This window comes from Zootoca vivipara, chromosome 15 (genome assembly GCF_965207765.1).
Source record: "Zootoca vivipara chromosome 15, rZooViv2.hap1.1, whole genome shotgun sequence".
In the NCBI taxonomy this organism is placed as follows: Eukaryota; Metazoa; Chordata; class Lepidosauria; order Squamata; family Lacertidae; genus Zootoca; species Zootoca vivipara.
In genome coordinates this window covers 13469550-13495378 of record NC_142598.1, presented here as the reverse complement: position 1 = coordinate 13495378, position 25829 = coordinate 13469550, and the positions used below count along the sequence as shown (strand labels likewise).

General features: G+C 41.8%; 1 protein-coding gene across 1 annotated transcript in view; it reads right to left on the bottom strand.

Moving 5' to 3' along the window:
- Nucleotides 1-25829, bottom strand: part of STXBP5L (syntaxin binding protein 5L) — a 72742-nt gene that overhangs the window by 10714 nt on the left and 36199 nt on the right. Inside the window, exons 9-18 of the mRNA XM_035141186.3 lie at nt 22535-22613; nt 21763-21917; nt 19654-19726; nt 18896-19043; nt 17472-17539; nt 16305-16345; nt 12742-12956; nt 11687-11859; nt 9268-9393; nt 8109-8260 (exon numbers count right to left, since the gene is read on the bottom strand). Coding sequence (XP_034997077.1) covers nt 8109-8260; nt 9268-9393; nt 11687-11859; nt 12742-12956; nt 16305-16345; nt 17472-17539; nt 18896-19043; nt 19654-19726; nt 21763-21917; nt 22535-22613 — 1230 coding nt within the window. The remainder of the gene's footprint in view (nt 1-8108; nt 8261-9267; nt 9394-11686; nt 11860-12741; nt 12957-16304; nt 16346-17471; nt 17540-18895; nt 19044-19653; nt 19727-21762; nt 21918-22534; nt 22614-25829) is intronic.

The following is a 25829-nucleotide window of genomic DNA, read 5'->3' as shown; positions in this document are numbered from 1 at the left end:
TGAAAGGAAAGACCACATAAAATATCACACTGACACTGCTTATCCAAGTCTATGAACCAGTAATTTCAGTCCTCGTGCTGTTAGACAGTTTAGAGGTGGTGAAGAAATAAAACGCACCTCCTTATCCTGGACAGATTAAACCTGTGCTTACTGAGAGCCAGCTTACTTATACTACACTGAAACAAATAACCCGGATGCTGCTGGACCAAGTTGCTTGGGCATGGGTTACAAATTAGATATCATGGAATTGTAGAGTTGGAAAGGACACCAAGGATCTTCTAGTCCACCCCCATGCAGTGCAGGAATACGCAGCTGCCCCATTAACCAGAGGTACTAGTGTATTCTTGTTATAAAAAAGCGCACCTAGACATTCCGTTGCTGCACCCATAACCTAGGTCTAAGATGCCATTTAGCTCCTAGCTTTCATATCTCAGTTTCTAACACTGCCTGTGACCTTGGTGTTATTAGCACAGCACTTTGTCCAACTGAGCTATCCAAAATTGATATGGCTTTCTAGATGTTTGAGATGTGACTAGATGAAAGTGGATGGAGTTAAGCGCTCATGAAAGCAAAGCTCTCAGTTTCTGAAAATGCAGCCTTACTTCTCACAGCACATCATTCATGTCAAATCCGACATTCCCGTGAATGTCAGCTGGTACACTTTACAGGCTTCAACAAGTCTACAAGGCATTTTCTACATGTCACCCATCACTTCCCTTGATCTCATGAGAAAAATGCCACAATAAGTCCAAAAGCATCACCTAGAGGTGATGGTGATCCATGGTTCCAAACAGCTTTCACTCCACTCAGCAGCATGGACTTCGTGACTCAAAGCCATGATCTAGCAAAATGTTTCCAGTAAGCAAGGATTGCCTGCATTTTTCTGCTACAGCCCCCTAGAAAGGTTAGCTGTCTGGGAACCTGAGGTTGGTTGCATCATGACAGAGTTTGAAGGGATATATGGACTGCACCTCTCTTGACAAGAATCCGTAATGCCATGAACCATTGCCATCTGCAAACTGTTGAAATAGAAGTTCAAACACCTTGTAATTCTGTGATCTAAATCGTAAAGCCTGCATTCTACCTTCCCTGGTCTGGTATGTGGGAACTGGTGTATTAAAAGGAATCTGCACATACTTGGGGGAAAATCTTCAATTTCGTTGTTATGTATGTACTTGTGTAAATAATGTATATATAGCAGACATTTTGGGGAAAGATTCATTCACTGTTTTACAAGCTTCAATAAAGAGCATGAAATCACTACAGGACTCCAAGTATATTTCATTCCTATTCTTCAATTTCCTATTTCCTCTTGGTATAATGAAGGCAGAGGAATTCTGCAGCTGTGCCTAGTACAAATTAAGCTCTGTTTCAATCCCCTCAGACATTTAAGTCTTTTCTCGCTAATTTTAGCTGTTTGAAAACTAGATGTGGTTACTTAGTAACTATGCACAGCCCCTCTCTTTTAACCATGCTTGTTAGGAACTTTCAGAATCGCCTAACTGTTGAAAACAAAGGCTATGGGATTCATGCATTCCTAAATGTTATCTATTTGCATGATGGCTAGATAAATTATTCATTGAGCAGTCCCATAAATTAAATGACTAAATGATGTGCTATTTTCTCTAGAAGCTATTACTCTTATTTATCTCCACCATTTGTTACCGATGTGATCCCTGCCATGGGATTAGGCACCAGGCAAAATTAATTAGCTGCAGGTGTACAAAATTAAATATAAGGAGAGTGGGCATGAAGCCAGCCAGCAATTCACCAGATAGCCATTGGAGAGAAGGGGAGAGGAATAACTTGAGCTACGTTTGGAATATTTGAGTCACAGGCAAAACACAGAATCCATTAAAGTTAACAAGACCATTAATTCTTGGCAGTATGCTCTTGTCCTATGGATCCCTGGTAATAACTGCAGAAAGACTATTTTTACAGTGACATTTGATACTCTAAACGAAACCCTGGAGTCTTTTGATATGGGATAGAGAGATCAGTCCTAAATGAATGTGGTTAAAAGACAAGGGTAGGAGCTAAAGGATTTGACTCTTGAACAATAACCCCATATGACCAGCCTGGAGGTACCCAGTCTATAAGCCAGTTCTCCCCTGATTTTGGCAGCTAAAGAAAAATAGAGATTTCTACAGCCATTTCATGAAGTTATTTTCAATAGTACTGTAACTTATTTTCTGCATATACTTTTATGGAAGCTGTTATAAAGGAGGTATCAGCACCATCATCCCAATCAGTAGTTAGGTTAAAATCCTAAGCATCCTTACTACCAAGTACGGTCTCCTAAACATGTGCAACAGACTTCTGAGTAAACATGAACATTATTTCAGAGTTAAACAACTAAGTTAAACTGCTTTTCATGTAGCTGAGTGGTAATTGCAGCTACCTTCTGAAAGGATGCTCCTACAAAAGGAGATTAGTTACTTTTGTTGGCACTGAACCATCACTTACTGTAACTACTACTACTACTAAGAAGAAGATTTAAACAAACAGCTATTGCCATACAGAAACACTGTATAAATTTCAACAGAAACACCAAAATAGTCATTTCAAAGAATGCAAGCATGCCTGCAATTACTAGCAGATACTGACAATTCCTTCTATTATTCCTTCAGTTGGATCTTAGGATCTTCCTCAGTGTGTAGCAATTCTTTTTTTATATATCCCAGTTTGGATACCTGATACTATTCTTTTTTAAAAAATTTGATTTGATTTGCGTTTTTGATTAATTCCATATCAACAAAACATAAACTTAAAAAAGGATCTCTAAAGTAAATAAGAAGTGGCATTGTTAGGATATCAAAGAATATACATACATTCAGAAATTATTCCTTAACCGACTTCAGAAGCGAAAACTAAATTTCCCTAAATATCCCTAGCACAATATTTCTGCAGAACAATACTTTCAGTAGGAGAAACGACTTCAATTTTCAAGAATTTCTGACAAGCCCTGAGAGATTTTATCTCATGCAGAAGGCTACAACCGAGTATTCACATTAAAACTAATCCATTCCGACAAGTCAAGAGACGAACTAGACAAGACACCAGTAACAAGACAGTGGGGGCTCACCTGACCTCCAGCCATCCATTGTTGCTGCCTACCAGGATGAAGAAGGGGAGATACAAGATGGCAGCAAGGCTGGTGTGGTGAAAGAGTGCTCTTAAGTGAATGCCAAGGTGTTTTTTAAAAAATAGTATGTATGCGGGACTCCCCAGTTTTCACTGGGACTGCAGTGCACAGTGAAGGAACATTCAACAGTTTCCTGCCATGCTGCAGTCCTTCCCCATCCCCCCAAAAGCCCCCAGTTAGCCAGAAAAATACTCCTACTGTGACAACTTTGTCCTGATGAGAGAGGATGTGATATTGACACAATGGCTTGCAAACCAGTGCTGTACCAGCCCAACTTCCCTTTGTATTGATTTGAAGGAGATGGTGGTACATGTGCCCAAAATGTGGTACATCTGCACAAAGTACTAACCTCTCAACTTCCATTCAAATGTATATCATTTTAATTAAAAAATATATAAAAACAGATTTTAACACACAAAGAGCATTAAGCTTCTCTTCAGTTGCCAAAAGTACTGAAGGCAGATTCATACTTCATGCAGAAACAAATTTGATTGCTGTGTGTTCTGTACTGTGGTAGGTTACCCCATGCACATACAACAGCAAACTAGGGTTTTCCACTACCGGTAATTTGGAAGAAGGGAAAGAAAGACAGAGCGGGGGGAAGGGACCAACATGCACACATATTTAAACATCCATTTACGTATGTCTTGCAACCCCCGTTGGGCCAGGGTTTCTGAGACATATGTTCACTCAAACATGCATATTACAGAAATATTGAAGATGGTTCCACACTTTATGCAGCAACACACAAAGGACGCTTGCAAATGCCTAGCCTAGAGAGGCAGTCTACGTAGGCTTTTGTCACCATCCACAAAAACCTCAATAGAAAATCCATTGCTTTTCTAGCAATTTTCTTTGGGTGAAGCACTATGAGGTGGGGTTTTTTTTTGCAATCAAATGTATAAATTTCATGAAATAAATGAATGAATGAATGAAAATTAAAACCATTTCTGCTAAATTTCATCACTGTTTCAACTAGCATCATAGTCAGATCTAGAGAAGGTACAATTACACTTACTACTACAGTGGTACATAGGTTCTCAAACGCTTTGGTACTCTAACAACTTGGAACTCAAACACTACAAACCTGGAAGGTGTTGCAATTTGAGAACTTTTTTTAGAAGCCGAACGTGCTCCATTTTTAGTGTTATGCTTCCAAATTGAGTGTTACACTTCCGATTTGAGTGTGCCACTTCCATTTTGAGAGTTATGCTGCGGTCTGTCTGGTTTTGCTATTTATTTTGCAGTTCTGTTTTGTTTTGTTTTGTGACTGTGTGGAACCCAGTTCAGCTACTGATTGATTGATTGATTGTGTAACTGAAGTACATCATTTATTGCTCTCATTTTATGGATCTATGGTCTTGTTAAATAGTAAAATTCATGTTAAATTGCTGTTTTAGGGATTGTTTTTAAAAGTCTGGAAGGGATTAATCCATTTTGCATGGTTTTGGAATGTTTTGGTTTTGGAACAGACTTCCGGAACGGATTAAGTTTGAGAACCAAGGTACCACTGTATAACAAGACATGTTTCACACATCATCCAAAAAGGAGGAAATGGCATGCATGTTGGATGGAAACACATCTGAGTCCAGTCAAACACCGACACCTGACAAAGCACTTTTCCTATTCTTTGGAGAACTTACTCTGATAGGAAGTACGGATCCGTTTCGTTAAATCAGGATAAAAGTTAGACAGGCCACGCATGCAAAAGTTGTCTTGGGAACATGCCAGAATATCAGCAGCAGCAGCAGCAGGCAGAGAAAAGAGTGGGGGGGAAACAGTCCAAAGTGAAAGGGAATGATAAGAACATTTACATAAGCCTAGGTGAAGGGTCCTTCACACCTGCCTTTACAGGCCCCCTCTGAGTCATAAGACACACCAAATAAATTTATTTAAGAACTAAAAAATGTGGGATGGATACTGGAGAGCCAGTAAAAGAGAGTGCAAGTATGTAATGTTTTTTTAAAAGCCATTTCTGAAAGGCTTAGAGAGTTTTGCTGTTCCAAAATTCATCTCATCCTTTTTTCCAGTAGCTTAATTGCTGCTCTAAAGTTTCCCCAGGTAAGCGGTAGTAGAAACTGTCCAGTGGAGTTTGCTGAATAGTTGGGGTGTAAGTGCCAAAAATAAACAAACAAATAAAACGGCTACATCTGACTTGACCTGGGAGATTTAAGGTTGTTTCATTTATTCCTGGATTCTGCTTTGCACCTTGGTCAGCCCACCTGTCTGTTATGCCAAGTTTGCATCCTTATGCCACTGAAAACGGATCCTGAGGACCAAGCATGACGCACTATATCCATAACTGATCACTCAGCTTTCTTGCTACCTTTGTAAGCAGTCAGGGCTGAGACACTTGTGCAGGACTATTCCCTTTGCTCCACACCAATTCCCCAATGGAAATGAGCCCCTGAAGCTGTCACTAGTCCTTGATGGAGGGCAGGAGGAGGAAGAAAGAAAATAATTGTTGTACTGTGGCTAATTGCAAGTGAGAAATTTCCAGCAAGGAAATGGCTTGGGAGGTAGGTATTAAATCCCTCCTTCCTCAGCTTCAGGAGCCAAATCCAAATTCTGCTCCACCCCCAGCTGCTTTTAAGGTTCAAATAGGTATCAGGAAGATTTAAACAAGGATTGCCATCATCATGTGTGTTTGCTCTTAGCTTATAGCATATTTATGAAGAGAAATAGTATTTGGAGAACAGACTTAAGGTGTCCTCTGAACTTTCTACCAATTGAAAAACCAATCTTCTCCCAATTAGGTTAGAGAGAAAATGCTTACTGACCAATGGAAAAACAGAAAGGATGTGCTTTAGTCATTAGGCAACTCCTAAAGTATGTGGATTGTTCTATACTCTTGGAGCACGAGACAAAGATGAGGTAGCAGTTCAATTCAGTTGCATTTGAAGACGAACCAAACCCACACTTTCCTGAACAATATGCGAACCAAAAACACTGCCATCCTTCAAAATTCACACTTCTCCACAATTTGCAACCCAATTCTCCAACCAAACAAGATTTACAAAACTGAATATATTAGGGGGAAATGTGCATTAGAATGAACATGGTGTTGAAAATAGCATGTAAAAATGCATTATGTTGGGAGGAAATGCCTTGCAAAAAGTGTGTGCTACAAATGAGAAATTTGCACTAAAATGCTGGTGACTTTTCAGAAGGTTTTTAAAAAACAAACAAACAAATAAATAAATACAAACGGCTGCAGAGATTTGGGAAACTGAAAAAAGAAGAGAGAACTGATCCTTCCACCCCTACCAGCAAGTAAAGAGTAGAAGCCCTGGAATGCTTGGAAAAAAGATTGGGGGTGTTGACTTATCTCCATACTCTCCACATGTTTGTGCAAAAGAATATATGGATGTGTTTTGGCTGCATGAGTACGTATGCTTACGGGCAGCCTACTTCTGCCTCATCCCATCCACCTGTTTACCTGTGAAGCTGTTGGGTCTCTTGCGTTTGTCCTATTCAGCAGTATAACTATTTAAAAACTTCACTGCTAGACTACAAGCAGTGGAGGCTTTCAACCAAATCATAGCTTGAATCCAACCTTGAAAGAAATATTTATTACAGTATGTAGTTGTCTAAAACAAATTAATTTTTATTTTTCAAAGCATCCAAAATACAATATTCTCTCCCTGTCAGCAACTATCCTGGAAGCTTCTCTGAAGAGTAGATTTCCAACAAAACAAAAGTAAATAAAAACCTGATTCAAAAGAGTAAGCTCTATACAGAGCTTCAGAAAGCTCTATATAGAGTGATACTATATCTGAAATTTGTGATCTTCATACTGCTGCACTTAGGTACCAATGCTTAGACGTGCAGAGTTTGTTTCATTTGCTGCAACTAATGTTTTAAAAGGTAATAAAGGCAGAATGCAAATTAAACATTTCTTAGCTTTCTGAAGAATTTAACAAGGGGAGGAATCAAAATGCTAACCAAGAGCACAGCGTAGCTCAGCATGAAAGTTGTCTGTTCTGAACTTCTTAATCAAAGAATTGTGAAGTTGGAAGGGACCCTGGGGGTAAGCTAGTCCAAACCCCTGCAATGAGGGAGTCTCAACTAAAGCATCTATGACAGATTGCCATCCAACCTCATCTTAATAAAGTCGAATGAAGACGAGTCCACCAGCTTTTGAGGGAATACATTCCACAGCTGAACACCTCTTACCATCAGAAAGTTCTTCCTGGTGTTTAATCGGAATCTCCTTTCTTGTAACTTGAATCCATTGGCTTGGATTCTACCCTCCAGAGAAAACAAGCTTGCTCCATCTTCTACAAGACAGCCCTTTATGTATTTGAAGATGGCTATCTTCTCTCCTCTCAGCCTGATCTTCTCCAGGGTAAAAATACCTGACCCCCTCAACATAAGGCTTGATTTTCAGACCTTTTATCATCTTGGTCATCCTTCAAGATCACCCAGAAACGTCAATTGGTTCAAAACACAGTGGCCAGATTACTAGCTGGGATTTTATTTAGATCTCATGTAACCCTTGCTTTAAAACCAGCTGCAATGGTTGCCATTTTGTTTCTGGGCCCAATTTAGGCTGCAACCTTCTTTACAGATCCTCTCAGGTGTTAAGATTGGCAGAGAGGGCCTTCTTCACAGCTCCACTGCCCTCAGAGACTTGGGTGGGGTGTGGCAGCCCAGGAGAAGGTGTTTTTTTAAAATAATAATAATAATAATAATTTTAATATCATGTTTTAAATTGTTGTAACCCACTACACAACCTAAGGGTGAAGGGTGGGTAAAATATAATAATAATAATAATAATAATAATAATAATAATAATAATAATAATAATATCAGTACATGACAAGCAGTCTGTGCGATGCTTTTCATGTCATTATGAACTTTCTCTCAACTAGCACACATGCATTTTTAACCCATTCCAAAAACTGCAGGCAACAAGAGAAAATGCTGTCCAGGTTCTTCCTAATTACATTTCATTTCCTACCTGCAGTAAACTGCTTGCTTCTGCGAGGAGAACGAGGCTGGCGTTGATAAGGATCACTTGACCCATAGAGCTCAAGACTTCCCATGCTCAGCAGTGTGGTCTTCTGAATAAAATCCACAACAGCCAAACCATTGCAGTTTCCAAATGCAACTCTGTTGAAAGAAACATTATTCAAGGACACTGTGCTTTGGTATTATCTGCTTCAAGCAATGATCCACCCACAGTTAAAGGAAAAAGTTGGGTTATGCATGACTCTTCATTCCATTTACACCCATCTCCAACCAAATGCTTCTTGCGATGTGGAAATACTACTCCAAATCTCATTCAATTGACGCTGAAACACGTCTGTTCACCCTGAACATGCATTTAATACATACAATACACAGCTTGTCATGAGCCTGGGCTCCAGTTTTCCAGCTCAGGGGACTGAGGCCATGGAGCTGCAGAATGGGAGATGGAATTGTCCTCAGAACCATCCTTGGATGTCCTCAATGCACTGGAATCGCTAGCACAAGAGAAACTCATCTGGGCTAAACCTCTCCCACCTCATGAGGCTGCATTGCCATTAGGGATGAAGGAAAATTCCACAGATCTCGGATTCCAAAATGGACTCACCTGATTTAATCCAGGCAGTTCATGACCCAGGTAAAATCATCTCTACTTTAGCCTGCTTTAGAATCTGTAGCTGTGGATACAGGGCTCTAGTGCTGCCTCTGATTGTTTTTTTTAACACTCCAGATGGCTTTTATAACACTCCAGAGAAAGCCATCTGGCCACTTACATTACAGCATGCTGTGGCTAACGTGCAGGTCTTCCTGCCACCACACACTGAATAGAAGTCCCTCTCTGGGAGCAACGAGACTTGATTGTTGGAAGAACAGCAGCAGGCACCACTCAAGTTAGTAACCAAACCAAGGGATAATTTTGTTGATAGTTAGGACTCAGAAACATTTATGCTTGCCCTGTGCCTAGAAGGCATGGGTCTGAGCAGTTTTGCCATTCTCCTGCTGCTTCCCCCACCCCCACTCCTGGAAAAAAACAAGCTCTTTAGCACCAAAGGACATGTTGCAATGCAAAGTAGTGCAAGCAACACTGGCAGAAACATGACCTCCTGAACAAAATGTAACCTATTAAATTAAAATATTTTGGGCTAACTTACAAGCCGTATGCCGAGTTTGCTGTTAGGCTGGTTATCTGTTGGGGAGAGTCGCCATCAGCACACACCAACTGAATAACAAGGACCGCTTGGTAACCAGGAGGCATCTTCACAGCACGAGTCTTAACACTAAGAGCAAAAGGACAAACTGAACAGAATGACCAAGCTATACCAGAAGACAGAACTGTAAAAACTACTTGGAGAGAACTTCCCGTTGCATTACCTCTACTCTCATTTAGGGTTGGCAGACAACCAGAATTGTCCTGGACATATCTGGAATACTGCAGCCGCAAACAGTGTCCGGACAGAAATAGGCGAAATGTCTAGAAAACTCTGGATGTATGGCAACCCATGTTGGCAGTATATTTTTTGCCAATTTTCCTCAGGAACGTCCAATTTCTTTGTGATTTTGCTCCAAAAAAAGATAAAGAAAGCTCAACAAATTTTCTGTCTGGATTTTCACTCTTTGAAATATGGCAACCCTGCTTTCATTGGTTGTACTTGTTATTATGATTTAGGTTTCTTACCCTCCCTTCAGCATGAGGTTACACCTATTTAAAAATATAGTAACTTAGAAAAAACTAAAAGAGATTTCTATCAACAGAATAGGGTGGGTCATAAAATATATATCTAATGTATCAAAGGCCAGGGCAAAGAGGTGTGTCTTCAGCATGTAAAGAAAACTATGCCATGTGGGTGCCAAACGTGCCTCTATGGAGAGGGAATTCAGTTCTTAAGTGTGTTCCTGGAGCTGCCTTTTCATCCTTCCTCTTCTATGCCTATAGAAATGTAGAGTTCGAAGGGATCACAAGGGTCATCTAGTCCAACCCATTGCAATGACATGGGGCTCGAACTCACAACCCTGAATTTAAGTCTCATGTTCTACTAACTGAGCTATCCACCTAGGAAGCATCTATAGCTTTCAGAAGAGACTGTGATTTAGGGCAGAATATCTGAAATAATCTACATAGGCTATAATAAAGTTTTCTCTCAAAGGTTTTCTCTCTCTCAAAAAATAATCTCTGCTGTACCTAATGTAGGAAGCCTGAAGATAAACTGACTCAGGAGGTTGGATTGATTGAAGCTTGCCATCCTAGGCCAAGTCATGCACTGTAGGCAGCAAGAAGTCAGTCTGTTTACCAGTCAGTGGGACTGCTGCTACATGGGGCCTGATCAGGCTCCGGGAGTCAATCAGTGACCTCGGTTGGTTACTGTATGCAGGTTATATGGAGGTTGCGGCAGGACCTCCCAGAGTGGCCCCATGTCATGGAGGGACCTGTCGACAATTCCTTCAGGTTACCCAGCAGGCAGGCAAGGTGAAAATACCAGGCTTGAATACAGACTGCCTGGTGGATGGATCATTGCCTGAAGCTGCACAAAACCCCAGTCCGTGGTTGTTGTTGTTGGCATCTGTCTATCTCGAGAGGCAATGGAGTGCGCCTCCAGAGGGAACTACTGGAGAACCACAGCGCCCGCTGTGGCTGCAGACTGGTAATATGTAACTGCGATCCCCCGTGTTGGTTTTGCTACATTAGCAGCACCGAAGTGCTGCTGGGAAGCAAGCCTGGGCAGTGTGTCTGGAGGTCCTGGGCTGCCCAGATGACAAGACCAGTGTGGTCCAAAGGAAAGCAGAACAATATGTTTGGCACCAGCTTGGCTGCAGGAGTTGCAGGAGTACATGGTGCCATCCAACTGTCCTAGGTACTCTACTTCGGATTTGTGTAGGGTTTACTCCTTAGCCTTTTCCTCTCCCAAAGATGTCCTGCAAGGCAGTCTATGGGAATCAATAAAAACTGGGACCATGTTTAACCCACACCCTGCCTCCTTAGGTTACTGCTTCCTCACACCTGCCTCCTAATGCCCAGTGCTTGATCCACCAAAGAAGACTATGTGGTCAAAACATTTGGCTAGTATACTTTCTATATTTTTATCTGCCTCTTTATATATCATCTTTGATACATCATCATCCTGTTTGATTTCAATAATTTTTATCTCATTTATTTATTTAGATGTGCTAGATACGGAAAAATAAAAATAAGTTACAACTGGAAAATCAAGCAGCAATTAAAACGCCTGCTGGAACAACAACAACAACAACAACAACAACAACAACAATAATAATAATAATAATAATAATAATAATAATAAAGCAGCAAGGAAGCCTGTCTGACCTCAGCTGGAAGGGAATTCCATAAATTTGGCTCCACAATACTAAATGCACAGCTTCTGGGAAGCTACGAAAGGAATGCCGCTTCACTCTATTCCACTGGCCATTAATGGGTTCTACACAGTGCAATACAAGCCAAGCAAAGCAAAACAAAATCCCTGCCTGCCTTAAGGAATTTTATATCCTAAGCTGTGACAGAAGAGAGGACAGCAGAGGGAGAGGGAAACAAACCTTTCAAGCATCTAAATTATTTACCTGAGACATGGGATACTGTCCTTCATCATTCCTTCAGATGCCACAGTGTTTGTACTGCCTGAGAGATCTTTTAAAGATGGAAGGGGGGAAGAGGCATTTGGAAATGGAGAAATCATTTCTGCCTCGGGACTAATGATATCTTCGGTTTCACTTTGGAGGTGCACCTCTAAAGACTTAAGGAAATTAAAACCCAAGTTATTTTATGAAATCAGAGTATTTTCTGAATAAAAATAAGCAGCAGGAATAAATCTGGTCAGTTCCTAGTACAGCTCTCAAGAGATTCATTTGACAAGGTATTAGTTCAGTTAGAATGAAGGGGAGGAATGAAAAGATCATCAACACTAAATATCCTCCACTAAATATCCACAGAACTTGCCCATTAACCAACCAATACCTGCCCCCCCCCCAACAACAACTTAAGATGAAATTGACTTTCATCTAAACTACTAACACAAATGGGATGGGAAGTCTTATAACCTAAGACCTGAAGTTTGGGGAAAACAATTGGCTTTTTTGCTCTCTCTTCCTAAGCACGAGATAGAGGGTGCTTATAGCAGTTGTTCAACAGATTCAGCACCATGAATTTGGGCTCCTGGGAGTTTTGTGCCAGTAATGTTATCTCAGAAACAGAAACACAAGGTTATTATGAAGAAAGACAGTACCACCCAGTAAAATGTTTTGCATCTGAGAATTTGATTTTGTGTTGTTGTTTTTTTAAAGTAATCAACTGGCTCAACTGCAATCTGTACCGAGGGCCTTCCTACATAACAGTTCACAGTAGAACACATGAAATAGTGTTACAATCACTTGCATATATTATATTGTATATATTTATACATTATATAGAGGGAGTTAAAACATGCAGTCATTATTGCATTGCCTGTTTCAAACATAGTTCTGTGTTGCAACATCCCATCTATCTGAAATTTTACTTAACAAAATCTAAGCTTTTCACTTATGCTACATGCAACCGTGGAATCTGATGTGTTTAAAAACTCCCCACCAAGCCTTGAAGTAAGCAATGCAATATATAAGCAAAACTCATGCAAACTTACTGAGATTTCAGTATTAACTTCATGCTTGCTGAATCTGTAAACAATAACATATGCAGAGACTCCTGCTACACAAAATAGTCTACTTTCAGGGCACCAGTACATCAACTGGATGGCAAAAGGATCCTCTTCCATGTTTTCTGGCGTTGGTTTTCCTTCTAACTTCTGCTTTTCAAAAACCTTTGAGGTTTTTAACTTGTATAACATCTGCAGTGTAACTGGAGAATATTGAAGACATCTATTATATTGCTTCAAACTAGATTAATATATGCTCATTATCTGTAAATATCACAATCAGTCTTTTCCAGTATTGTTAGATACTACAGTGAAACAGTGCAAAATGCAACATTCTTGAGTTTCATACTAGATCATGCCTACCGTTATCTGTTCTCTGCTCTCAGAGATGACCAAAAAGAGAGACATATCTTAGCAACAGGATAGAGCCCTGCTATTTTAGGGCGTATGAAAAAGGTCAACCTTTCAACAGAAGGAATCTTCTACCTTAAAAAAATTGAAGATATATGATGGAATCCAATGTAGCACTAAGTGGAGTAGGTGTGTGCAGAACAAGGTCCACTCATGCAATGGGACTTAACCCCCTCTGCACTCCCTCCAAACCTGTGCTGGGGTTCCCCCCACAACACCAGAGCTGATTTACTGGGTGGAGAGGAGAGGGATCACGTTCCTCTTGCACAAGCGGACCACGTTCCACACATGCAACACCTTGAGTTCAATCCTGCCCATTTACTTTCTTTGCTTTTTTGTGTAATGCCTTTTAAGATTACAATAAAAAGAATGAAAATATATATACTGAAGATATTCATACAATTCTGAGTTCATAAAATGAGCAAAGGGTGCTCAAATCTTTATCTATCACCCCATCCATCTTGTAAGCACATCAAGTTGGACACGGTTGTTCAATATATGTCTGGCCAGCCTGACATTACTGGCTTCCATTTGAAAAGTGCAAAACCCAGGATTTTTTCTTACCATACGTTCCTATTCTCAAGGGAGGCATTAAATATCCTTCAGGACATTCCCTCCCCCTTTTAATCAAGGAGCAAGGCCAACTGCTGATTGACTCATCCATGGGAAGGATCTCCAATCTACCAAACCATCCTGGACAAAAGCAAGAACCCTAAAACCTAGGGGAAACTAAAAGGAACGCCAACAAGGTGAATGCAGAAAAATACACAAGCCACACAGATAGAGGGAGAACATCTCAAAAGGCCTTACCTAACAACTCCCTTCATATGTCTATTGCTGAATTGTTTGCAACAATTATCAACACATTTGTATGGGATACAAATGTATTTTCAGTATTTTTTTTCTGTAACACTGGTGCAATTCAGACTGAAGCACCTTTCCCTGATGGGGTAGCACTGCATTGGCATTTTTAGGGAACACAACTGCTGCTCAGGGGTCACATTGTATGAAATACTGTATCTCCCTTGTTCTAAACACAATTCCATGCTACATGCTACAGGAGGTTCTTAAGTAATGTGAATTCTTTCATCTTTCTTTAACACACAACTCTGTGTCACTCAGCACTGGAATTAATTATTATTAATTCCTGAGGTTCCAGGGTGGGTTACAACATTAAAACACAAAATTAAAAAGCACCTCAGACAGCAAAGCATTGCTCACAACAAAGCATTCCTCACAACACAGATATGTGTTTCTGTTCCACGGGCATAGCAATCAACCTGCTAGTCTCCTTTTTTGTTTGCAGAGCAAACAGAAAGGGCTAAAGGCACTGGAAGCAGAGTCTGAATTTGCATTCATTCATGCTACACTGTTCTAAAAAGGAATGGCAAAATTCCTAAAACAACCACCCATTTAACGAGATCCAAAACAAATGTACTTGGATGTAGTGCCAAACTTCTGTCCTAATAACATGGCAACCCAGAGTCCTGCTTGGAGTCAAGAAAGAGCCGGCTAATAGACAAAGTGTTTGAGCGGCATATGGTTCACCACTTCAAGTCAGTCCCAAGGCTCTGCTGAGTGGAGGCCATGATTACTATTGCAGACTAATTGAACTGCCTCTTTTGCAAATGTGTTGATTCTTGCTCCATGCTCTGTACGGAACAGTGTAATTGACATGTTGGAGAAACAGCAACTGGGATTGGTGTGCGGTGGCAGCACAGACATCCTACCTTCCAAGTCACAGTAACAGTGCCACAAAGTAGGAGAACAAGAGAATCACTCCCCTGTAGTAAACAACATCGCTCAAAAGTGATGCGTTGCACAGGAGAGAGAAAGGGGTAGGGGAGAGAAGGAGGTGGAAGAAAGTGAGCATCCAAGAACTTGGGACTGCAATGAGCCTCTTCCTCCTGCACCACCACCCCTCTTCCTTTTTGGATCCAGGGATCTTCCATTCCTCTTCCCTGCCCCTTCCCCCAGCCTTTTGACTCTGAAATTTAAAGGTTTTCAAATTAAGCCCAACCACAGATTCACAAGTGCGTACTTCCACCTGCTCAAAGGTTAAAGATGGGGCAGGGGAAGAAGATGAGGGGGGAAAAGGATGCCAAACCAGTTCTGCAGGATCAAGGCTACTCTCACTGATAATAGTGTGTGGCTGATTCACTTGGAAATCAACCAACACAACAACTAGATATAACCACTGTTCCACCACCACAAGCTATACTGTACTGATATTCCCCACTGTGTGTTGCCACATAGCACAGAATTAAAACATCTCTGAAATTCCCCCTTCTTCATTTTGTTTCTTAGGGCTACAACACACACTACATTTCATTCCAGAACCAATGGAGAGGGAATACTTGTTGTTTTCTATTTAGTGCACACACAGGGCAGTATCAAACTAAGCAGTTCTGCTGGCTGAGCTACAGAACTTTCTCTTCCTCTCCTCTCCCTGCATGCTTCCTAAATCTGTTTTGGATCCCCCCCCCCAACACTCTGCAGCAGATTAAGAAGACATGTGGGAAGAGGACAGGGATGGGAAGTTCCATTGCACAGCCAAAAGCACTTGCGCTAGTGGAGCTGTTCAGTTGAATTCCAGCCATAATAATTTTCATAAACCCCATGCATTGTTCAGAAGTAATTCACGCTGGGTTCAGTGAGGTTTATGCCCAGGTAAACGTGCGTAAAAACTAGTTGTCATTTGAATGTTTCACTTGATCACCCTGTCCCTAGAAACATAATTCCTCTACCTTGAAAAAATGTGTAGAAGAGTGAGATGTTGAAAGGTTGGCCATCTCTGATTTAGAATTAAAAAGAAATCAACATATATACATTTCAGGATCTCTTATTTTGTCACCCTGGAGCATGATGTCACAGAAATGGGAGGCAGAGGGGAACAAATGGCTTTGGACACAGAAACCACACAGTGATGTGGGTCTCCCTCCACCAACATTCCCACTGCAATGTCAGGAATTAATTTCATTCCATTCGTTACATTAATCCTATCCTTTCAATAATGAACAAATTAAACAATTATTTTGTTTAATCCTATCCTTTCAATAATGAACAAATTAAACAATTATTTCTCTTAAATTTGTAGCATGCAGTTATTAATGGTTTAAGAATTGTGTTTTGGCACTTACTGGCAGAAGCATCCCAAAATTTCACTGCTCCATCTGCATGACTTAAAAAAAAGGTTAAAAGTCAATTAAAACAAAGTACAGAACGTTTAACCTTTTAGTAAGGCTGTGTACAAACTGGAGATTTAAAGCACATTCAAAACACATTTCTTCCCTCAAAGAATTCTGGGCATTCTAGTTTAACCCTTCACAGAGATACAACAGACTACAGTGGCTAGGATTCTTTGAGGGAAAGAAGAATAATTTTATTATTTATACCCTGCCCATCTGCTTCACACGTGCTTTAAAGCTCCAGTTTGTACACATCACATATATACCAAGGCCCCCTGCAGCATAGCTGCCAAGTTATCCCTTTTTTACAGGGATTTTCCCTTATGCTGAATAGGCTTCCTCGCGAGAAAAGTGAAAACTTGGCAGCTATGCCCTGCAGATGTCCTATATATTGCACATTCATGATGATTTATGCTCATGGTGCTATTGGGTCAGTCAAATGCAATCCCACTTTCAATACTGTTCGCAGCAACAAATGTTTTCGGCAGTCACACTGCTTCTTTTCCAATCAGTGCATATCCTACAACTTCATGCTGAAGTCCATCCACACATCAATGAGGAAACACTGTAGAACAACTAATAAAGCACAATTAAATCCACCATGAATTCACTATTATTGTGTTAAGCCAGGCACCCCCAAACTCAGCCCTCCAGCTGTAGTGGGACGACGACTACTATCATCCCTAGCTAACAGGACCAGTGGTCAGGGATGATGGGAGTTGTAGTCCCAAAACAACTGGAGGACTGAATTTGGGGGTGCCTGTGTTAAGCATGTGCTGTGAAACACACCTGCAGGACATCACCCGTCTTTAAGGGCCCTCGGTCTCCCTGCAGTGAGGGAGACAGTCTGAACACAGCTGTAAGTCATCGTGACAGCCAGTCCTTGTCAGGCAGCTGTGAATACCCTATTTGCCTCACACCTTTCAACTCCTCATTAAAGCATGGAAAGACTGAGCTCTGAAAACTGGGAAAGGAAGCCTGGAAGTCAATTTGTGAATCACCAGAGACAACCCCCTAGGACAGCTGGCAAGATCAAGGGCAAATTAGAAACTGGTTGGGTCCATAAATGGGCCCACCACTCCTTCAGTAAGCAGCATCCTATAATAGCAGCTTCCTTACCCTGTTATGATAATTTCAGGATACGTCTGTGCTCCAAGGTTCCATGCTCCGCCACTGATAGGCCACTCCTAAACACCATCAGAGGAGTTACATTTAGAATATTGAAATGCTGCATTTTATTTCTAGGAAAGTGACTACTTACAATTGTATATATGTTTGTATATTTTAAATATAATGACTGGATGTGAACCATTTCATTGTAGGTTCAGTGGCACTTTTGCACAGGAATACAGAAAGCAACTTCTTGCTTTTAAATTCAGTACTGACACTGAATACTCAAAATGTCATCTTTCATTAAAACAGGTTTCTGGATTACAATGTAATGGGATTCTGGATTACAGAGAGGTATTTGAAAACAAGTGTCTGCGTCAATGGAGGGGACACCTTCCTTGGCTGTGTACACACTATGCCAGAGCTTTCCAAACTGTGTGTCACAACACGTTAGTGTGTCAGCTGCAGTATGTAGCTATATCATGTGAATGTTGTGTGTGCTCCTCCTGGGGCTGGAAAGGTGTTAGTTTAACCTCTGGTTTAGCTAGTAAAATTGAATTACTGTGTAGTGAAATTATGCATGTCTAAAAAGTGTTTCACCAACATAAAAAGTTTAGAAAGCTCTGCACTATACCTTTAAAGCATGGGTTGGCAAACTAAGGCCCGGGGGCCGGATCTGGCTCAATCGCCTTCTAAATCCAGCCCGTGGACAGTCCGGGAATCAGTGTGTTTTTACATGAGTAGAATGTGTGCTTTTATATAAAATGCATCTCTGGGTTATTTGTGGGGCATAGGAATTCGTTCATTTTTTGTTTTCAAAATATAGTAGCCCCCCCCCAAGGTCTGAGGGACAGTGGACCGGCCCCCTGCTGAAAAAGTTTGCTGACCCCTGCTTTAAAGCACACTCATTCTCTCCCCCTCCCAAAGGATTCTGGGTACTGTAGTTTCTTAAGGGTTGTTGGGAAGTGTGAGGGGTAAAGCTAACAGAATTCTTTAAGGGAGAAAAATAAACTTTGGTCATCGTTCAACTATAGCTGCTGTCTTTGTGCTTTAGGGCCAGATTCCAGTGCTTACTTTTAAGCCCTAAATTGGGTGGTTCCTATGTACCTTCAGGAGGGCTCTCTCTCTCTCTCTCTCTCTTGTCCCTCCTATCCCCCTGAAATTTGAAGGAGAAGCTATGCTATGTGTTCTATCTTTCAACCCAGTAAATCAAACAAAGAAGAAGCACAAACCATTTGGAATATGCTTTCAAAAGAAACCTGCTTGGCCACATTCCTAACTGCATTACATCATCAACTAATAAGTTTTATTTTTAAAAGCTTGTACTGTAAAGCAGACAGTACAGTTTGGAGGCTTTACACAGAAGACTGTGCCAATAAATACCGTATACAGTTCTGCTTCAATAAAATGCACCCAACTTTTTCTCTTTTTACCTTATTGCTGTATCCTTGCTTCTTATGCTTAGCGCCTATGGAATATAGCACAGGAATCAAATCTGGAGGACAGTCAGCAAAATAGTCTGTGCAGGTAACTGGTGATTCATGAATGTCCATGGGATAAGGATTTTCAAATATTGGAAAGCTAATTGAGAAAGATATTTTATGGGATTGTATTAGCACACCTTTCAAAGCAGAAAATTATGTAATTCATAAAGTTTGCTCAAATAAAACATAGTAGCAATCTATGGGAAAAAATTCCACTATGAGGCAGTTTTGCCTCTATTTAATCTGGGTGACGGGGACCAAGTTAACCCAACAAAATGAAGGACAGGTCTTCATTCTCTTTCAACTCTTTGCAAAGACCTGAGGTGGCAAGACTAAAGAGTGTAGGATAAGCAAGAAAGTTATGGGGGGGAAACATAGAGAAAACAACAGAGTCACAAACTTTTATGTAATAAAAGCAATACATTCATCACTTGGAACTTTAATCCCAGAATATTTTCTTCCCACCTTTTTTTAATTACGAAAATGGAAAACAAAAAACTCAACAAGCTTTGCAAAGGCACATAAAAAGTGATTACACAGCAAGAGACTCTAAATTGCGTACTTTAAAGATGGATTTTACACAATTACAGATGGAAACTGAGCTTGTTTATTTTTGTTATTCTATATTTCCAAACTTGGATAAAATAAATAAATAATGCTGACCTTCATTCAAATGAGTGGGAGCATCTTGCAGACGATATACTTACTTGCTTTGAGTCAGATCAACGACAATGAGATCTTTTTCCAATAGTACAACTACAGCGTAGGGTTCTTGCACTTCTAAGAATCAAGAATTAAGCACAAATATTAGTGAACTAGGACATTAAATAATAACCAGATCATATACATCCACAAATGAAGGATTTTAGGCAGGGTCCTGAATAGCTGAAGAGGGTTTTCCAAACTGAAATAAATGCTTTTAAACTACATTCCTACTGATGCAGATAAGACTTCACTGTGAAGGAAAGGGGAAGATTTATAATGGGAAAATGGAGAGAAAGGGTATGGATGTGGGAAATGGGAAGGGAACTATTGAACTGTAAGTTATGTAGCTGCCTTATGAGCTGTACCATGAGTTGAAATTTATCCTGTTATTAATTACGGTTTGGAAAAATTAATAAAACGATTTTTAAAAAGGAAAAAGCCTGTCTGGAACACTGATGACGAGATGATGTTATTTTGGTCATAAACGTAATTGTTATGAACTTATAAATTTGTCTTTAGTATAAAGACAAGGAGCGACGCCTCAATGCCTTCAACTTGTGCTGCATCAGGAAGATTTGGGGCATAACATGGCAGGACACAGTCTCAGACAATGATGTGCTCTTCCAAGCCCAAATTCCCAGCATGTTCACAGCATGTCTCAGCAATATCTATGCTGGCTTGGCCATGTCCACAGAATGGAAGATGTCAGGACCCGCAAAGACGTCTTCTTCAGGCACCAGGCCCATTGGCAGATCAACTCTGCATTTCAAAGATGTCTGCAAACATGACATGAAGGCTGGCAACATTAACCCCGCAGTGTAGGAATCCCTTGCAGATGACTGCAGCGCTTGGAGACAGTCAAGTTGTGTATCTGCAGCAGTGACCAGATGAGGAATGACCGTTGGGCGGAGTACAGGAAGAAGTACAGTTGTACCTTGGAAGTCGAATGGAATCCGTTCAGGAACTTCCTGTAGCCAATCAGAAGCCGTGCTTTGGTTTTTGAATATTTTGGAAGTCGAATGGACTTCCGGAACGGATTCCATTCGACTTCCAAAATATTCAAAAACCAAAGCACGGCTTCTGATTGGCTACAGGAAGTTCCTGCAGCCAATCAGAAGCTGCAGAAGCCCAGTCGGATGTTTGGCTTCCAAAAATAGTTCGCAAACCGTAACACTCACTTCTGGGTTTGTGCATTTGGGAGCCAAAACGTTTGGGAACTAAGCTGTTCACCAAGGTATGACTGTACAGAAAGAAGAAACACCATGGTACACCTAAATCAGCACAATTGGATGGCTTTATCTGCCCCAGCTGCAACAAACCATGTCTCTCCCATATTGGTCTCTAGAGCCACAGCAGGAGCTGTAACTCTCCAACTTCATCCCAAAGGTTCACTCTTCCATTGTCTCCTGAGACATACAGATGCCAACCAACCAGTTTTCATTGGAGCACCTTTCATGTGAGGCACTGAAGAACTGTGGTGCCACCTGGGTACTCATCATGCAATCCAGAAAATCCACATTGGAAGCCTATTACATTGTTCCCACTGCCACATTTGGCCCGAACTACACAGAAGAACTTTTTATGAAACAAAATAAAAAACTTCCTTTCAGTAGCACCTTAGAGACCAACTAAGTTTGTCTGAAGAAGTGTGCATGCACATGAAAGCTCATACCAATGACAAACTTAGTTGGTCTCTAAGGTGCTACTGGAATGAATTTTTTTATTTTGTTTCGATTACGGCAGACCAACACGGCTATCTACCTGTAACTAGTACTTTTTATGGTAACTGCTGTTATGGCACATACAGATCAGATCTGATACACACACTCAAATTGAGGGACACTTCAGTAACTTTTGACAATATGAGTATGAACAAACTCTCTGCTCCACACATTCCCATAGACAAGGCACAAAGATCTGCCTACAATGAGGCGGCTCTGCAAAATCCTAGACCGACTGCGGGTGGCGGAACCTTTGAGACTAGAATTATTGGAGGATTTTTTTCAACCAACTGCACCCCAGCCATCTTTGGTCTCTCAGCTTTACTGTGAGTACAAGGTCACTACTAGCTTTCAGACCTCATGCTAAGATTGTAATGCAAAAACGCTCACCATTTGGGTACGGAGTTTCACAAAGAGTTAAAAAGTCGACAATGGGATGGTCCATTTCAAGTACTGTAATTGCTTTTCCATGCATGATCGTCAGACTTGGTCTTCTCCAAGGTTTGTCATAAGAAAGTCCACCAGAAAAAATGGTAAAAGGCTCACTATATTAGGAAGAAATGAAAAAAATAAACGATTGTTTCAGATTTTTGCACTGACTTTCAGCCCAAATATTTTTGCAAGTTGAAAAAAGGAATGCAGTCTGTATGTAAATTGTGATTAAATTCTAAGGACTCACATTGATCTTTATAGGGTTCTGGAACTGAGTAGCGAAAAGATTTAATTATGAAGCTGCCTGATCCAAGTCAAGCCACTGGTCCATTTATCCCATGACTGCCTGCTATTTTTAGCAGCTCTGCTTCAAGCAGATTGTTTTATAGCACTTTCATATGGAAATATGCTGGGAAGTGAGGCTAGGGGCCCTCCCCCTTAAGGCCTGCAATACAGAAACTTTTAGGACAACTATTCCAGAAGGTACGAAGGTGATGTCCACAGCATATTCATAGGCTTTAAAGAGGTTTTCTAGACCTATGTTTTAAAATGGGGCAAAGTCTAGCTGTGTGCTTTTTTGTTTTGTTTTTCTGAGAGTGGACATGGAACCGACAGCATTCTGCCAGTCTCTGTGTTCCAGAAACAGCATGTATGTGAGGTTCAGCACAGCTACTCATGTGATTAAGCTTCCAGCACAGTAAAGGACAATGTGGGGAAAAACCTTACTTACCTATTTTTACAGGTCTTGTATTCTACTTTAAGAATTGGTTTACAAGATTCAACTTTTTTCCCATCTCGTTGAATCTTACCTGTTAAAAGTTCACACAGAAATAGCAAATTTATTTTACCTTAAGGCCAGGGCATTTGCAAAAATCACAACTGCTTGTACTGGCTATTAAATTCAGGGTTATTCTTTAAGAACCAGGGTGGAAACAATAACCTACTCTGGAGTTGAAAAAACATTCAACGTAGTGATTATCTATAGATTCCAACCATTCAATGAGCCAGATTTTGCCTGGAATGGGTGTCAGGTGGGAGGCAACATTTACAGTCTAAAATACAAGGTGTGACCGGAAAGTTCAGTGAATGGTCACAGGCTAAACTATGTGAAAAGACTTCAATCTCTCTCAGAGGAGAGATTCCCTGCTATGTCCCACACAGAACAAGAACAGACCAAATGTTGGAAGGATGGCATCCAACGCCTCTTGACCCAATATCAATTACAACAGTGTTTCTCAACCTTTTTTGGGCCACGGCACACTTGTTCCGTGAAAAAAATCACGAGGCACACCACCATTAAAAAAGTTAAAAAATTTAACTCTGTGCTGCCCTATATTATAATTAAGACTGTAAGAAACACTTGCCAAATATTGCTTTCCGGTGGGTTAGAGATGTGTATTGGCGGCCGCCAGGCTCGTTTGCACTGAGCTTTGGGAAAGAGGAGGAGAAATATTGCTTTCCGGCGGGTCAGTGCTGATTATTGGCGGCCGCCAGGCACGTGACAATGCAAATCGCCCTTCTCGTCGCCGCACATCGCGGCACACCAGCCAGCGTCTCGCGGCACACTAGTGTGCCGCGGAACAGCGGTTGAGAAACGCTGAATTACAAGATCTTCATGTGATCATGAAGATGGATAAGAGGTACCTAAGAGATTGTCTCTTCAGGTCTGATGCAGAAAGGGATTTAACCACAATTGCCTCTGTTGTGACGTGGGGTTTGTGATTTCAGCTCTCTTGACAAAACATGCTGGAGACAGTTCTCAAGTAACAGCTCTTTATTAAAGTGAACAAGACTGACTGTGAGGGCAGGAAGGCTACATTTATAGGGACAGGGGACTGGCTAGGAAGGGATACATTTTGGAGGGAACAATATCAGGCAATCACAGTGCTGCCTTTTGGAGGGAACCAATAAGACAGAGGATCCAAATACAGCAGCTTAAATGAACCAATAGTAGCTGTACCCTCTGGAACCAAAAGGCAGTTACTTTATCCTAATGCAAATACAGACAATAATAATACAGAGATAAAATCCTTTGACTCAATACACAACACCCCTCCCCCCCTAGTGAGCACAGCAGACGTAATCCCTCAGGTACTGTGGGGTCCTACAACTTCTACTTGATCTCCTGACAACAGGTGTTGCAGGTTCTGGATTGGGTGTTACCTTTGGTGGAGGGGCTGCTATAGGGGTTTCGTCAGGAACAGATGGAGTCCCAGACATCTCAGGGTCCCCTACCTGTACCTCGTCATCCTGAGGACTAGCAGACCCTGGTTCATTTGCTGAAGCCCCTGGTGACTGCACCTCTGGGCCATCTTCACTCTGGTCTCGCAGCTGTGCGTCATTAGCCAGGGATGAATTCTCTGACTCCTCCCTGCTGAGCGCCCGGCGCCTCAGCTGATCTATATGTCTCTTCCAAACTTGCCCATTTTCCAAGGTCACATAATAGGACACAGGTCCACTAGCCCGGGTGATCACACCGGCCACCCACCGCGGACCTCGTGAATAGTTCCTCACCCAGACCAGATCTTCAGGGGCGAGATACCTTGTTGTGTCAGTCTCAGCCTGGGGGGGTTGCTCTTGAATTACGGTTTGGCATTTTATCTGGGTGGACATAATCCAGCACCGTTACCAGTCTTCTACCTAAGAGCAGCTCGGCTGGTGACTTGCCCGTCGCAGTACACGGCGTCGCATGCTGCAAGAATAACATTCGCGCAATGCGAGCCGACCAGTTACTCTCCATTAAGCGCGCAATGGATTCTTTGGCTGTTCTTACCATGCGCTCAGCCTGCCCATTGGAGGATGGGTGAAAGGGCGTGGATGTGACCCCTCTTATGAAGTTATCAGCCAATAATGCCCTGAATTCTTGGGATACAAAAGCTGCCCCATTATCTGATACAATGGTCTCAGGTAACCCGTGGGTTGCAAACAGCTGCCTCAACACCTTGATTACGGCAGCTGATGCCATGCTAGGGACCATCGCCACTTCTAACCATTTGGAATATGCATCAACGATAACCAAAAAGACTTTCCCTTGGAATGGCCCAGCAAAATCTATGTGCAGCCGGCTCCAGGGAGTCCTGGACTGCTCCCACCAGTGGACTGGTGCTCTGGCCACTTCTGGCCGCACCTCTTGGCATGCCTTGCATGTTCGTACCCATTGTTCTATGTTCTGGTCCATTCCAGGCCACCACACATAACATCGGGCTAGCGACTTCATCCTGACCATTCCCGGGTGTCCCATGTGAAGCGTCTCAAGAACCCTGTTTCTCAGTGGTGCTGGGATGATCACCCTATCTCCCCATAGGAGACAACCCTTATGCATGGACAATTCGTGCTGCCTTGTCGCATAAGGCCTGAATTTTTCTTCATGCGGACCACCTGGCCACCCCCTCCCCACCCAAGTGAGCACACGGGAGAGAACAGCATCTTTCCTCGTTTTCTCAGCTATATCCGTAGCTGTTACAGGAGCCCCCGGAAGTGTTTCTAGCATCATAATGTGCTCCGCCGGAGCAGGATCCTCATTGCTCCCGCCAGGAAGGGGCAATCGACTCAGCGCATCAGCGTGGCACAAATGTTTCCCCGGCACATGGGTCAAGGTGTACTGGAACCCATTCAGGAATATTGACCAACGCAACATTCTGGGGGAGAGAATTTGTGGCGTTTGTTTGTTTGGGTTGAACAACCCTAACAGTGGTTTGTGGTCCGTTTCAATGGAGAATTGGCGACCGTACAAATAATCATAGAACCTTTTGATTCCCGACACAATTGCTAGTGCCTCTTTATCAATTTGAGCATAGTTGCGCTCCGTGGGTGACAACGTACGGGAATAGAAAGAGATGGGCTTTTCCGACCCATCCGGTTCCCTATGACTCAGCACAGCCCCCAGGCCGTATTGAGAGGCATCACATGCCAGGACCAGCGGCTTCGACTCATCATAATGAGCAAGGACGCTCCTGCTACTCAGCATTTCTCGCAAGGAGTCAAAAGCCTTCTGCTGCTCCCGCCCCCATCGCCACACAGTCTTT